The sequence below is a fragment of the Juglans regia genome, chromosome 10 (genome assembly GCF_001411555.2).
Source record: "Juglans regia cultivar Chandler chromosome 10, Walnut 2.0, whole genome shotgun sequence".
NCBI lineage: Eukaryota > Viridiplantae > Streptophyta > Magnoliopsida > Fagales > Juglandaceae > Juglans > Juglans regia.
In genome coordinates, this window is record NC_049910.1 from 12,842,821 (window position 1) to 12,859,281 (window position 16,461).

Here is a 16,461-nt window from a genome sequence, read left to right on the forward strand (position 1 = left end):
CTTCTTCTACTTCTTCTTCTTCTTCTTCCTACCTTCTGGCTACCCTCCGCTCTCCCTCTCTTTCTCGAACTTTCGTCGCTTCTTCTCCTTCTCTCCGCGCCTGCCGATCCTTCTCCTCCTCTGCGGCTCGCTCCCTCTGCTGCTCCTCCCCTCGCTGGAGCCACGGTGTCCATTGGCGCTCCCCGATCAGTCTCCGCGCTCAGATCAGGGCCGTCGCTCCCGTCATCGAACGCTTCCAGAGAAAGATCGCCACCATGGGTACGGTGTCTGTTCTGTTGATTTCCATATCGTTTGGAGTGATTTTGAAAAAAAAAAAAAAATACTTCTTTTCCTTGATTGATTTGCGACGTATACCCATTTTGGGTGCTGAGAGCGAAGGAAAAAAGGAAGGAATCTTTTCCGATATTCCAAGTTAGCTATGTGTTTGTGTGCTCTGTTTGGTTTGTCGTTGCCTACAATCCTCCCGTGATTCATGGAGCGGTGGCTTTTCATGAGCTGTGATCGCGGCCAATAAACGGATTCTATTTCTGCTTCGAGCGCTGTTAATATAGCTAATATATTCCTGGAAATGATGTGATTTTTGAAATTTTCAGGAAATCTTCCTTTTATATGATACATCCAGTACTCTAGTCAGCTGAACTTAGTAATTATACGCTCTCTTTGGTCCCAAGAAAGCTGAGGAAGTAGAAAGAAAACAAACAGAAATTTAACTGCGATTCTCTCTCCCTCTCTCTCTCCAGTTTATCTTCATTTCCTGCATTTCTATCAGCGCTTCAACGGATTGACATTATTATTATTATTATTATTTGTTCCTTGTTACTACTTTAATGATTGGTTTAAGTTTTGGTTCGTTGGTGGTAGATTCAGCTTAGGATTCAGCGCCCCGCCCCCCCCAACACACACTCTCTCTCTCTCTCTCTCTGTGTGTGTAAATAAAGACTTTATTGAGGGGGGAAATAGGCATAGCCCAATTAAACACATAATTGATACATAGCAAGTACACAAAAAGTGAACGTAATGTGAGTCTTTGAATTAGAACATTTTAATTACTAGCCGAAAACTTATCTTCTGACTGTTCATCTGTATGGTTTCAGCTTCTGAAAATCCTTTCAAGGCTAATTTGACAAGTCTTCCCAAGCCAGGAGGTGGCGAGTTTGGAAAGTTTTACAGCCTTCCATCTTTGAATGATCCTAGGATTGGTAAATTTTTCTACTATGTTTTCCTGCAATACGTTTGTTTTTATGCAGCAAATAACTTCATTTGTCATTTGCCATTTTTTGGGGGTCCTACAGTGACTGAACATGAAACAAAAATGAAAGAAAAATCAGTCTCCGCATGTTTAAGTAATTAGTTGTTGTTTATCTGGCTGATATTATTAACTCATTTATGCATAACAGAGAAGTTGCCATACTCAATCAGAATCCTCCTGGAGTCCGCGATTCGCAATTGTGATAACTTCCAAGTAAAGAAGGAAGATGTTGAGAAAATTATTGATTGGGAGAAATCTTCTCCGAAGCAAGTTGAAATTCCTTTCAAGCCTGCTCGCGTTCTCTTGCAGGTATCTAATGGAGCTAAGCATGCTTGGAAACTATTCTAAACTCTTCTTCTTCTTCTTCTTCTTCAAAGGTTTCTTATTTGATTCCAGGATTTTACTGGAGTTCCAGCTGTGGTCGACCTTGCTTGTATGCGGGATGCCATGAACAAACTTGGAAGCGATTCTAACAAGATTAATCCTTTGGTACATGCTGTTCTTACGACCTATCCATGTGGTATCATTGAAGTTTCTGATATGGATAATTGAGATTACATTTTGGGCTAGAAGTTTCAATTTTGGTTTAATAACCTTAGATGTGTGTTGGCTTTGAATAAGTTTTTATGTTTATTAGGAGAAATGCTTTGGCCACAAAGGAATTTTGTAGTAAACATACAAATTGACGTGGCCTGACATTGTACCTCAGATTATAAAGTTACTTTTATTGTAAAGTAGATCTAACGTATCATATGAAGCGATGTCCGTTTGTGACTTTACTTTTGTGAAATATTTTTGTGGTTGTAGCAATTCTCAAACTACAATGCATCTGTATTGTAATCTCATTTTGCCCTTGGTTATTAGTTGCTGAAGCCATTTATTATTCCTAGATAAGTGAATAGACTAATAAAAGTGTTAAATATTACTAACACTTCTTTATTTAACAATTTTTTTTTTAATAAGTAAATAGATATCTTTATTGAATAGAATGAAACTAGGCAATGCCCAAGTACATAGGAAGTATACAGTGTGAGACACCTAATTACATTCTAGTTAACAAAATTCATATTCTTATTCCTGGAGCCCCTTTTTTTACCTCTCAAAAATAAATAACTGTTAAATATTATTACATGGTGTGATCTTGCTAATATTCCATGTTGTATGCTAGCTATATTCTCAATTATTTTTTGTCTCAACATCTCCCATTCTAAACATGCAGGTTCCGGTGGACCTTGTAATTGATCATTCAGTTCAGGTTGATGTAGCAAGGTCTGACAATGCTGTTCAGGCAAATATGGATCTTGAATTTCAGAGAAACAAGGAGAGATTTGCTTTTCTTAAATGGGGGTCTACTGCTTTCCACAACATGCTTGTTGTTCCTCCTGGTTCTGGCATTGTGCATCAGGTAAAGTAGTTTTGATCAAGACATGGAAGATCACATATTGTCACCTTACGTACTACCTTGATGTATTAAATCTACTGCAACAATTAAATTTCATTTCACTTTAATATCTAATTCTATGTATTTGAATCATATCTTTTCCTTTTCAATTTATATATGCAAATGAAAATCAAGAACGTTAAATCTCTGGACAGTCATGTGGACTTGGCATGGAATTACTTGATGTGTTGAATTCTCAGGTTAATCTTGAATATCTTGGACGGGTCGTTTTCAACTCAGATGGCATCCTCTATCCTGATAGTGTGGTTGGAACAGATTCCCATACAACCATGATTGATGGGTTAGGAGTTGCTGGCTGGGGAGTTGGAGGTATTGAAGCAGAGGCTGCAATGCTTGGTCAGGTAATTAAGTTCTGAACATATAAGTTATAATCATTTAAGGCGCCCGGTTTTAGTCGGGATTAATCATTTAAGGACTGCAAAAAGGCAGATTGAATCTATGTACTTCATTTATTTTATTTTCTTTATATAAAACTTACTGCTCAATGGAATTTATGATTCTGATACCTTGCTATATTTGGCATTGACAGCCCATGAGCATGGTGTTGCCTGGTGTTGTTGGGTTCAAGTTATCTGGAAAATTGCGCAATGGTGTTACTGCTACCGACTTGGTTTTAACTGTGACACAAATGCTGAGGAAGCATGGCGTAGTTGGAAAATTCGTTGAGTTCTATGGTAATTCAGTTTTCATGAAGTTATCTAATATTAAATTGTGATTGTTTGCTAAAGCAACTAGATAGATACAAGGTCATCATGCTTTTATGTGCTTGTAGGGGATGGCATGGGTGAACTATCACTAGCTGATAGGGCCACTATTGCCAATATGTCTCCTGAATATGGGGCAACCATGGGATTCTTCCCTGTAGACCATATCACTTTACAGTATCTCAAGTTAACCGGAAGAAGTGATGAGACGGTCAGTACTTAAATATATTTTGTTCTCTGGAATGTGAAATTCCCACAGCATCAAGTGACTTTTTTCTTTCTTAACATTAGGTGGAAATGATAGAAGCTTATCTCCGGGCAAATAAATTGTTTGTTGACTATAACGAGGTGTCCTTTTGTTTTCCCTCTATTTCTTATTTGTCGTTCTTTGAGTATTTACTTGCATAAAATTTTCTTTGAGATGCAATACTAACTGATTTTATCTGAATTCAGCCTCAACTAGAAAGAGTGTACTCCTCTTATCTACAGCTGGATCTCGCGGATGTTGATCCTTGTGTCTCAGGACCAAAGAGGTGTATACTTTGTTCTTTCACAGACTTTCTCACATTGACTCTACTTTGTTTGATTTTTGGTTGTTGAACTCATATTTCATATATCCATCATATGATTCATTTTATATTAACTGCAATTTTTTTATAGACCTCATGATCGAGTGCCTTTAAAAGAAATGAAAGCTGATTGGCATTCTTGTCTTGATAACAAAGTTGGATTCAAGGTTAGTCTAACCTTTTGTTTCAAGCAACCTTGTTAATTTACATGTTATTTTGGTTGTATTTTATGATTATTTTAATCTTTATTTGTACTTGTACTCTTCTGTTATTCTTTTTGCCAAAAACCTGATAGCTTCAACTGAGCATGTAAATAACTGTTTAGTTATGATGTATATCCCTGAGCAATGATTGAACAAATAATACAGTATCGAGGACAGAATTTTTTCCCTGTCCATTACTAGACTGGAAATATCTAGTTCCATTAAGGATTGTGTTAATTTTCTTAATCCCATACAAGTCTGATGGACCAGAGTTAGATCTGTTCATCATTGCTGTTAAGACCTATGACATCCTGATCTTCAATCTTAAAATGGTCATCACCATGATCACTCTCTCTTTCTTAATAATTAATGCTGGGTCATTAAATGAAAGGCCCAAACCACATGGCCTATACTCCAAAAGGATTACTCAATGATATATTTGGAGCCCCATTGAAATTTTATATAGAGCAAGAACTTTTCCTTCCCAAGCAATGTAGGGTCTCATACACCACCTACCCTTATCCATATCATATGGGGTATCACAATCTACCTCCCTTAAATTCCCGACGTCCTCGTCGGGCCTGTCCATTGTAGGTAGCATGGCTCAAGTCCCACATTTCTGGTTGGGATAAGCTCTGATACCATTTGTAACGTCCTAATGAAAGGTCCAAACCACATGGCTTATACTCCAAAAGGACTAGTCAATGATACATTTGGAGCCCCATTGAAACTTTATAAAGAGCAAGAACTTCTCCTTTCTAACCAATGTGGGATCCCATACACCACCTACCCTTATCCATATCATATGGGGTATCACACATCATGACCGTTTCCATCAGTATTTTTTTGTTTTTTGATGTCGGGGAACCTTTCCATCAGTATTTTTAGTCACAAATCCCCTTGCCTTTGCCAGATTCTGTGTCGGTCATTGCTGTAGTTACCTCTTAAGCAGATCCACCATAATCAACTACGATTTTCACTGCCTCTAATTGGCTAATTCTGCACCAGTTATTCTGTTGCTCACAATCAATTCATCAACCATTTCTGCTGCTGTCCTATCAGCACTAATGCTGCTGTCGCTTGCTTTTACTGTCAAAATCAAAGGCCACTAGCTCTCAAACATAGCTGCTTCATCCTTTTGAACATGATGGCACCTCCAATCTGAGCTACAACCCACCTGTCATTCCTGCAAAGCCTGCAATTTTATATCTCCTGTCACTTCAGTCCTGGCAGATCCTCAGCCACATGCTTTCACTAAAACCTTTTTGCATGATGATCCTCTCTCTCTCTCTCTCTCTCTCTGGGTGTGCATTCCCCAGGATAGAACATCACTTCTTTACATGGATTTAAATAGTCTGTTTACTGTGTACATACGACATGTTTCATCTCAAGTATTGGGTCCCGAGACCTCCAGGCTCCACTGGACCCACAACTGGATAGAATTCTTATCCATATATGGCACACTTTTCTTTTCTATCTGTTGCTTTATGATGTAGTTGTATTGCCTTCACATGTCATTTCTTTTATTTGGGCACTAGATTTTCTGTATATTGCTTACCATTCTTCCTAAACGTCTTGCCGTACTGCAGGGGTTTGCTATACCAAAAGAAGTACAAGAAAAAGTGGCCAAGTTTTCATTCCATGGACAACCAGCAGAGCTTAGGCATGGTAGTGTTGTGATTGCTGCGATCACAAGCTGCACCAATACATCAAACCCTAGTGTCATGCTTGGCGCAGGTCTTGTTGCAAAGAAAGCTTGTGAACTTGGTTTGCAGGTTAGTTGTGTCCATGTTTATTATGCGTCTCAACTATAAGAATACCGCCCTCCAACTTTTCTGCAAGTTCCAAATTTGGCATATACAACCTTTCTTTCCATTTGCTGTAAGAAAGTAAAAGATTAATGTTAAATGTCTTGGATCCTTTCTTTTATTTTCTCATTGATTTCATTCAAGAATGGTTTACCAGGTGAAACCATGGGTAAAAACAAGTCTTGCCCCGGGCTCTGGAGTTGTTACAAAATATTTGCTCCAAAGGTATTTCTTGTTATATATGATGGTATTTACTTTGTACAATCAAAATTACCACTTGATTACTTTACATACAAGGTAACTGTCTGTTAAATTTGGATTTGTTTGATGCAGTGGACTGCAAAAATATTTTAACCAACAGGGCTTCCATATTGTTGGATATGGCTGCACAACATGTATAGGAAATTCAGGAGATTTAGATGAATCGGTTGCTTCTACTATTTCAGAAAATGGTAATGTCTCTATAATTTGCTGATATTCTGTAATGGATAGATAATAGCTGTAACTTGAGCTTAGGAATGCTAGCTTATATGCCTCATCCCCTGGCTTGTAAGTTTAAAGTTTCATAATAGTTTTGTGCTTGTTTAATGTTATCAGCATCCCCAACTACATTTATTGGTGTGTTGGTGTGTTTATGCAGACATTGTAGCAGCTGCCGTGCTTTCTGGGAACCGGAATTTTGAAGGTCGTGTTCATCCATTGACAAGAGCTAACTACCTTGCCTCTCCTCCTTTAGTGGTTGCCTATGCCCTTGCTGGCACGGTAAGTAGCACAGCACATTGTATTAATTTCTATGATGTCTGTATATGTTAGTTAGTTGGGGAAGATTGATATGATAGTCCATTATGGGGCCAAACATAAGTATGGAAAACCTGAAGAGTTAATCCATTGGATGTGAAAAATTAATGATAGAAACGTCAATCGTAAGTACTTGTTTTGTCTGCAAGTTTCCTCAGATAAAGCTTCATGCAACATCTTTACACCTAAGGTTCGAATAGTTCTACTCTATTCATATGGCCATGTGACAAATCATTTAATGTAATTTTAAGCAGTACCTACTAAAGTTTTATATAATTACTGAGGACAACACGATTCACAAATTCCAGTTCCAGGTCCTCATGGTAACCCTTGATTGCCTGACACATTCAACACTTGGGTGGTAGACATTGACTGGATAGTTTCATGTTGTATAACTTTAAATGCAATTTCTGGACAACATCTTGTGTTCTTTGATATGGAAAAAGGTTTTCTAGCAGAGTATCCTCTTTGCCTAAAGGGGACATGTACCACATCAGATATGTAGAGGCATTTTGCATTACCTCACAGCACTTGTTTCTCTGCCAAAGCTCCTGATTTTATGTCATGCCCCCAAAAATCTTAGAAGCTATAGAGTATGTTAGCTGTGTAAGAGCCGGACATTCATAAAATTGTAATTTAAGCATGTGTTTTTAGTATATTTATAACACATTTACTTTTAGTTGATATATAGAAGAATCATTTAGAATTTATTTTGCTGTGATTTTCTCTGTTACTCTTATTAATAATGACCTATTACATGCAAATTGGGTAACTTGAAACTCCTTTCCAGGTTGACATTGACTTCGACAAGGAGCCAATTGGCACTGGGAAGGATGGTAAGAGTGTCTATTTTAAGGATATCTGGCCTTCGACAGAAGAAATTGCAGAGGTAGAAAATTATATCGATAAAGTTTTGTTATAATGTTTGAGAATCTGTATGGGATAAACTGACTTTGGATGACATACTGTTTAGGTTGTTCAATCCAGTGTGTTGCCTGAGATGTTCAAAAGTACTTACAAGGCTATTACGAAAGGCAATCCCATGTGGAATCAGCTTTCAGTTCCAACTGCCACCCTGTACTCATGGGACCCCAATTCAACCTACATTCACGAGCCCCCATACTTCAAGGGAATGACTCTGGATCCTCCTGGAGCTCATGGAGTAAAGGATGCTTACTGCCTGCTAAATTTTGGTGACAGTATTACAACAGATCACATTTCCCCAGCTGGAAGCATCCACAAAGACAGTCCTGCTGCGAAATACCTTCTTGAGCGTGGGGTTGATCGCAAGGACTTCAATTCTTATGGAAGCCGCCGTGGCAATGATGAAGTGATGGCAAGGGGAACTTTTGCCAATATCCGCATTGTTAACAAGCTCTTGAGTGGGGAAGTGGGCCCAAAAACAATTCACATTCCTACAGGAGAGAAACTCTATGTTTTTGATGCAGCAACGGTGATTTCCTCACGCTGTTCACAACTTTTTATTCTGATCTCTTTCCTTGTCGAAGTTTATGCTTGTGATGATTTAGCATAGTTGTCCTTTATTTTTGGTGGCCCACACACTTGATCTCTTAGTAATGCTGGACTGTGAACTTCTGGGCTGAACTAATTAAACAAAAAAATGCGCTTTATATCAATACCCTCCTTTCCCATTTGTACATATTAGGTAAATTCACCCAGATTTAATTCATCAATATGTAATTAACCTTTGTTATGATGTGAACTGTTATGATTCCAATAAAAAAATGGTGTGAACTTTTGACACATTTTCTAAGTGAGAAATTCTAATCATCTGAAATAATCACCAGTGATTTGAAGTAATTTTTTTACAGTTCATGGCTGCTGCCCTTAATTAATAATGATGATCTCCAAATGTACTATTGGATTTATGCTTTTGGTTGGTGTCTATTTCAGAGGTACAAGGCTGCTGGGCAGGACACCATTATACTGGCTGGTGCTGAATATGGAAGTGGAAGCTCTAGGGACTGGGCTGCCAAAGGTCCAATGTTATTGGTGGGTTTCTCAGTTCCACCTTTCGATCATCTTAAAATGTCCTGGTAGTCGGTTGTCCTCACATAACAATTGTATATACCAGGGAGTTAAGGCAGTGATTGCCAAAAGCTTTGAGAGAATTCACCGCAGTAATTTGGTGGGAATGGGTGTTATTCCACTTTGCTTCAAGGCTGGTGAGGATGCTGACACGCTAGGATTGACTGGTCACGAACGTTACACCATTGACCTCCCAAGCAAAATTAGCGAGATAAAGCCAGGCCAAGATGTGACTGTCACAACCGATACCGGAAAGTCTTTCACATGCATCGCCCGTTTTGACACTGAGGTATTTCCCACTTTCATATGTTTGTGCATTTTGCATTCACTGTCGTGGAGCAGAGAATGCTATTTGCATGTGCTGGAGGAAAACATAACTCAATACGGAATTTTAATGTTTAAATTCAATTGGAGTAGGACCTTTTAAATAACACTTTTCATTTGAAACATCGGAAAGCTTTGTTCCCTTGCATTATTCAATTGCTCAGGGGGGTTTTGAGGAATTGCTTAATTATAGGCCAGAGATGGTGGTATCGAATTTTTTGTCGTGCAAGAGTGCTTATGTTTTGCATCCTCGAGTGATATTCGTATAAGTTCTGCAATCTGATTGAAAAAAGATGGTTTACATACACAGATACTTTACCAAATTCTTCTGTTTGTGTTTACAGGTGGAATTGGCCTATTTCAATCATGGAGGCATTCTTCCATATGTTATACGTAACCTGACCAAGCAATAAATAACTGTATCGTTGGATTAGCAGGCTTGCCATATCCTTGCGAGTACTTCCGGATTGTAGAATCTGGGTGCAGGCAATAAACTTCTTAATAATAGGAAAAACCCCTCCTTTCATTGGACGTTTGTTTTTAATTATAATTTTTTTGAAGCGTTATTGAGGGATGCAGGGTGGCTGCCTCCTTCAACAAAGGAAGAGTATGTTTTAGTCAATGGTACTCTTTCTTTTCCTATTTTTGCGATCTCGTTCTCCGGTGAATATGATTTGTAACACATTATTATGGATATGAAGAGAGCAACGAACTTTTCAGAGGTTAATTGATGACGGTTGAAGGCTGATCGACCAAGTTGCTTCGGAACACAATATGAATAGAAAGAGGCCTACATATGTAGAAACCAAAGAACAGGACGCTGGTGGGTCTACAAAGCGATCTTATATGAAAGAAAAAATAAAAAAAATCTGATATGGTATGTCATATCATATAAACTAAATGTAACATTAGTTTGTAATATCGTTTTATATATCTTAGGCCTCATTTGGATGTTGGTAGATACTGATATCAATTCAGATCAGTATAATTTTAAAATGAGTATAACATCTAAATACTTAACTTTCAAATTACTAAATATTATTCAACTTAAAACTTCTTTACATGTGAGATTCACAATCTTTTTCAACTAAACAGTTTTTTATATGCAGGACATACAACTTTTTTTAACTTTTTGTAAATACATCTAAATTCCTTTTAACATCCAAATATATTTAAATTCATCTTAGGTGGGTTCTATAAAACTTATTCTGTCATCTCAACTTATTACTATTTATAAAGAATTCAATTTATCTCAATTCAACTCAATATCTAAATAGGGTTTTAAACTTAATTTTATATGATATTTTTATATATCTTACACTTCTCACTTATAAATACAAATATGATGAAATGGAGGAGGTTAATACAGGAGGAGCTCCTCTACCACAATCCTTTCTCTTGAGGTCTCAATTAAGGTCGATGGTGTTAGTGTCTTGTAAAATCAATTGGAAGGATTTCCTATCAAACAATGGGAAATGCTTTTATTAGACGCATGGACTCTCTAATATGAAAGATTTGCTAATCATATAAGCGTTTAAACGTCGACTATTAGAAGTCTTTTGTGACTTTGTCAGTGGAATCAGGTTCTCTCCAGCTCACTTGAAATGGATAATCCTCATTTACTATAAAATGTTGGCTATTTTGAATACTTCGTATTATCTTGAAAAGTGAAATGATTTAAATATCCATGTTTTACACTAAAGTGATACTATCTATTTTACTTGAAATGGGGAGGATCTTCGCCGGAAAAGATTATCTTATTAAATGCTTGGTAGAGTAATGTTTCACTTTAAATACAAGGGTTCTCTCTCTCTCTCTCTCTCTCTCTAAGCAAGCAAGTGAACTTCGGTAAAATTAGAAAAGATGATACATGATTTGGGGGGGGGGGTGAAAAGAAGGAAAAAAAAAAGGGGGTTCTAGTACTAATTTTATGGTCCCTACCTTTACCCTACAAAGAAAGTTCTATCTTAAAAGATAGTCTATTGGTAAGCCACTGCTGAAGGCGGTGTAAGCGGGTGCACTATAGTCAATTGTCTTGAGATATTTTTTGGAGAGATTTATAGTCCCTTTTTCAAGATCATTAGTTAAGGGAAAACGATAACATAGTAGGAAAACCGATATCAAAATGTCAGATCTGCGACAGAACAAAAGTCTTCCCAACCTCTGTATTAGCGCGTGTGGGCCATGCGCTGGTGGTTTAGAGGTGAGGTGAGGCCGATATGAAAGATCGGGAGTTGGGGGATCTACTGGTACGGCGCGTGTCGCCGGCGGATGTGTCGGGATGAGGAGGTGAGTGAAGCCCACGTGTGGGCCACGCACTGACCTTTTTTGCCCAGTTCCGTGCTGTCCCAATAGATCAGCGGCTAGGGAGTGGACTGGTGGAACACGTGTTGATTGATGGTGGCCGGAGTGCGATAGATCTAAGAAAATCGAAACGGTAGAACGAAGAGGAAAAAATACTACCATGAAAGCATATTCACACCTAGGTAGCAAAAATGAAAAGGAACAACATAAGGAAATGGAGAGGAGGGTAGAGCCCTCTACCCTCCAGTGAAGGCTATCACGAGGATAATGATGAGTTTTTTTTCTAAAGAGAAGTCAGACATTCTCTTTCTAAAAAAACCGATAGCCATTTAAATACAAGGTCTTTTACTGCCATGTTGAAGAGAGAATGAGTAAAAGAGTAGTGACACTGTCTGTCTCATCATAACCTTTCTGCATACACACTGGATTAATAATTTACATAAATTCTTGTCAATATTAACTCAAAACTAGTACACATTCAATGATATGGTTATCAATTAGTCACACCATCTGCTATGAAAACTGTTTAAAACTCTCTCTCTCTCTCACACACACACATATATATATATAGAGAGAGAGAGAGAGAGAGAGAGGACTTACTAGTGCCAATGAACAAACCACTTGACCTTCAATGGAGCTCAGAAATGCTCTCCAGAGCTGGCCCCTGACTATTATCTATGCGCCCATAACTTATTCTAGATCTACAAATCCTCCTTCCTCTCAAATTCATCGCCCTTACCAATTCCTCCACGGAAGAATACTTGGAGCTCTCCTTCGAATCCAGTATCTGTTTCAACTCTTTCAGGGTCACCACCACTCGAATCCTCACAACCCCACTTCTAGAATCACCCTCTGTACTTCCTCCACCAACATTATCATCTTCTTGGAGCTTGAACCTCACCATCTTCTTCTTATAACCACCATCTACCTGCAGTAGTGTCACTGGTTTTGACTTGGATCCTGTAAATGATTCTCTTTGTTCAACCACTTCCTCTCCCTTCGCTACCTCCTCATCTTTCTCATCCTGATCTGCTGAAGTCTTAGTACTACTACTCATGCAACTCCCCATGTTAGAGCTAGAGAGAGAAAGAGAGTGAGAGAGTAAATGCCAAATTGCTAATATATAGAAAAGGGTGGAGATGATTCCCAATGTCTCGTACTGGAAAGTATAGCACCAGAGCATATATTAGACATATTGACACCTCTTTTGTCTTTCTATTATGTTGAGTATTATAGAAGTACTACCCTGTCTTGGCTTGTGGCGAGAGTGGTGATACGGATACCTGGTCCACCAGAGACGTAGTTGACGCATCAGGCTGCCTTTAACGATCAGATTGATAATTTCTCATTATTGAGATCACATTGTTGAGATTCCTGTAATAGATTCTTTGTGATCAGTCCAAAGTTTGTGATGCATGGTGACTATCAATGATTGTCTAGTTTCAGGTTTAAATCACTTTAGGGGCCCCTAATCAATACTCAAAAGTCGTGGTGGTTATTGCTAATATACCTCTTGACTTCACTTTTAACTCAGACATGACTTGCTATAATTCGAAGAAAGAAACATATAATAGTCAAGTCTACTTATTATATCTTTTTATCTCAGAGTTTTGAAAAGGATTATATATATTGCTTGATCATGAATTGAAAGAAGTAAATTAAAGCAAGAATGTATATGGATTGGTGCTGGACCTCGAGTCAAGTGCTGGCAAATGCTAATGGTGGAGGTGGGACGTTGGATGCATGTGACATCATGTCCTTCAAATTTGGGGCACTATTAGGGGGATCACTTCGTTATTAGCATTAGCTTCCATAATATCATGGGTGGTGGGTCGGGTGCATGTGACATGTCCTTTAAATTTGGTGAACTTTCGTTTGCATTAACTTCCATGATATCATGCTTGTCGAAATGTGATGATCAAGGCTTGCACAGTTTTGACGTTTGGAGTGTAGAGGCATCTTTCACATGGAGTCAGTAGTCAGTACCTAGTTTTCTACTGAAAATAATTGGGGCATTTCCCTTTCCTTTTGTGACTGACTATGCTTTGTTTCTTTAGAACTTAATGGGAGACAACCACCAAACTCCCAACTAAAAGCTTTTTTTGCTTTTCTCATGTTTGAAAAATTGATGCTGACGCGACGGACGGACGTGTTCACATTTTATCAAACACATTCGCAACATTAAACGGAGAGGATGCATTATAGTTTTTTTTTTTTTTTTTTTTAAATTTTTTTTTATTTATAATTTTTTTTTAATGGCTTCCATGAGAGTGTAGTTTATTCCGTGAGTGGCTCGTGTTGAGATTCATTCTGTTGGATATGGACCCAATTCTATTGCTTTTTTTTTTTTAGAAAATAACCTCTGTATTTCATTAATATCAGTCAAGAATTACAAGTTCTATCTCTCACCAGATCCTCAACAATGAATTCTGGCATCTCTTCTATCCAAACTAATTTTTCTTTAAAACTCAAAGCTTTCCTAGCTAACGTGTGCTATAGTATTTTTCTCTCTAAAAACAAAAAACAATTGCCAATCAGGCCTCTTGTGAAAAGAAAACTTAGTATCTTCCACTATAGAATCCACCATAGACAGCTCCTTAGCTTCCCTTTGGACTACCTTAATCACTGATTTTGCATCCCCTTCGAAAATTGCCCTTTGAATGTTAAGATCACCACAAAGTTCTAGAGCCAACCTCAAAGCATAACTCTCTGCCACCATAGGATTATCTACATGTTCCTTTTGATCACAAACCGCAACAAGGGCTTCCCCTTCCTCATCCCTAATGATAATTCCCACTCCCATTCTTTTGCCCTTCACGTCCAAGGAAGCATCCCAATTTATCTTCACTAAACCAGTAGCTGTTTTTTCCATTTCAATACACCCCTTCCACCCCCTTGGCCTTGCTTAGACTGTTTCAGAAGATCTTGAGCAGCCTTGTAGTCAACTAATGATTCACAAGCCTTCTGCAGCAAAGCTTTGGGACAAACTATCTTCCTTTCAAACACAAAAAGATTTCTTCTCAGCCATTGTCTTCTGAACATCACTGCCACCAGTTCTAACTGCTCCTTACTCAGCTTATTTATCATTTTCACCCAAAGAATCATAAAATCAACTTCTGCTCTATTCCATTTTTGAACTCCAAAACTTGAATCTGCCCAGATGTCATTAGTTGCTGGACACTCCCATAGAACATGCATAATGGTTTCAGACACTCCCATGGAACATGCATAATGGTTTCAGATTCAGCAGAACAAATTGGGCAGGATTTTTCAGGCACTAACTTTCTTTTAAACAAATTCTCCTTTGTTGGCAATAAATTGTTCCCAGCCTTCCAAAGGAAAATTTTTATTGTACTAGGCACTGTAAGATTCCACATGATGCTCCAATTCTCATCCAATGCCCCTTCCTTTGAACTTTCACCTTGAAGGCTTTTTAGTCTGTCTAACTGCAGAAAGTATGCACTTCCCACAGAGAACTCACCTTTTTTAGAAGGACCCCAAAACAATTTGTCCTGTACCAAGCCTCTACTCAAAGGAATACTCAAAATCTTTTCAGCTTCACTAGAAGAGAAAATAGTTTGAATCAAACCTTCCCTCCATTCTCCCTTTTGTTTATTAATTAGTTCCTCCACCTTTGCCTCAGCCTGCAAAACAGAAATAGGTGATTGTATGGAAAATGATGAGGGAGAAGGTAACCACTTCTCACCCCATATTTTAATCTTACTGCCATCACTCACTCTCCACCTTATACTATCTTTCACCAACTCCCTGGCTTGCCAAATACTCCTCCAAATCAAAGAGGGTTGGGAATTTAGCATAGCATCCAAGAAATTTGACTGTTTATAATATTTTTCTTTAAAAACTACTACTGCTAAAGACATAGGGTTCCTAATCAACCTCCATCCTTGCTTGGCTAAGAGGGCCATATTGAAAGATTCCAAGTCCCTGAAGCCTAAACCCCCCTTAACCTTCTGCTCCCCCATCTTTTCCCATTTTCTCCAACAAATACTCATTTCTCCCTACTGTTTACCCCATCGGAATCTTGAGAACAACATGTTAACATCAAGACAAAGCTTTTTTGGGAGTTTAAAAATGGACATAGTGTAGGTTGGAATGGCCTGAAGAACTGCTTTAATCATAATTTCTTTCCCAGCCTAAGAAAGAAATTGATTTTTCCAACTTGAAATTTTCTGCCAAATTCTCTCCTTTATAAATCTGAAAGTATTGAATTTTGATCTTCCCACAAGAGTAGGGAGACCCAAGTACTTCTCATAGCTCCCACAGGCTATGGAATTTCCAGCTTCCACTATCACCCTTCTATCCCCTTCTCTAGTATTGCTACTAAAAAATAAAGAAGTCTTTTCCTTATTGAGGAATTGCCCAAGGCTTTTTCATACTTTTTTAACACATCTTGAATCCTATGCCACTCTTCTAACTTAGCTCTCCCAAAAAGGATGCAGTCATCTGCAAATAGCAAGTGGTTTATGCTACTGCCCCCTCTAGTCACTTGCACTCCCCTTGTAAGCTTCTGGTTTTCATAAAAATTCAGAAGGTTGCTTAAACTTTCAGCACAAATAATGAAGAGGTAGGGTGACAAAGGGTCACCCTGCCTCAGACCCCTATTTGGCCAGAGTTTAAGACCATGAAAACCATTAATAAGCACTGAGAAGGAGACAGACTTCACACAACCCATAATCAACTCCACCTATTTCTCGTTGAAACCCATTCTCTTCATCACAGCCTCCAAAAAAACCCATTCTACTCGATCATACGCTTTTGACATATCTAACTTAATGGCCATGTTACCCACCTTCCCCCTCTTTCTGGATTTCATAGAGTGTAACAGTTCATAAGCCACCATAATGTTATCATTTATCAATCTTCCTGGCAGAAATGCACTTTGAGTAGGAGAAATTATAACAGAAAGCACCTTTTTAAGCTTATTGGAAATAGTTTTAGAAACTATTTTATACAAAACATTGCAAAGACTT

At 38.2% G+C, this 16,461-nt stretch overlaps 1 protein-coding gene across 1 annotated transcript; it reads left to right on the plus strand.

Annotated features, from left to right (window-relative positions):
• The first annotated feature begins 13 nt into the window (after window positions 1-13).
• LOC108999475 (aconitate hydratase, cytoplasmic) lies at window positions 14-9,922 on the plus strand. Its single transcript, XM_035694608.1, has 20 exons — window positions 14-258; window positions 1,095-1,199; window positions 1,398-1,558; window positions 1,646-1,738; window positions 2,469-2,654; window positions 2,891-3,052; window positions 3,241-3,385; window positions 3,484-3,626; window positions 3,707-3,763; window positions 3,869-3,948; window positions 4,076-4,151; window positions 5,777-5,962; window positions 6,153-6,220; window positions 6,329-6,447; window positions 6,636-6,757; window positions 7,584-7,682; window positions 7,767-8,246; window positions 8,708-8,806; window positions 8,889-9,131; window positions 9,511-9,922. The coding sequence occupies exons 1-20, from the start codon at window positions 255-257 to the stop codon at window positions 9,577-9,579; spliced, it is 2,697 nt and encodes an 898-aa protein (XP_035550501.1). The 5' UTR covers window positions 14-254; the 3' UTR covers window positions 9,580-9,922.
• Window positions 9,923-16,461: the final 6,539 nt, after the last annotated feature.

Bases quoted from the DNA above. Each gene is read 5' to 3' on its own strand.
- LOC108999475 (XM_035694608.1), top strand. The intron at 3,053-3,240 runs GTAATTAAGTTC...TGGCATTGACAG, and splicing joins AGGCTGCAATGCTTGGTCAG to CCCATGAGCATGGTGTTGCC. The intron at 8,247-8,707 runs GTGATTTCCTCA...TGTCTATTTCAG, and splicing joins ATGTTTTTGATGCAGCAACG to AGGTACAAGGCTGCTGGGCA.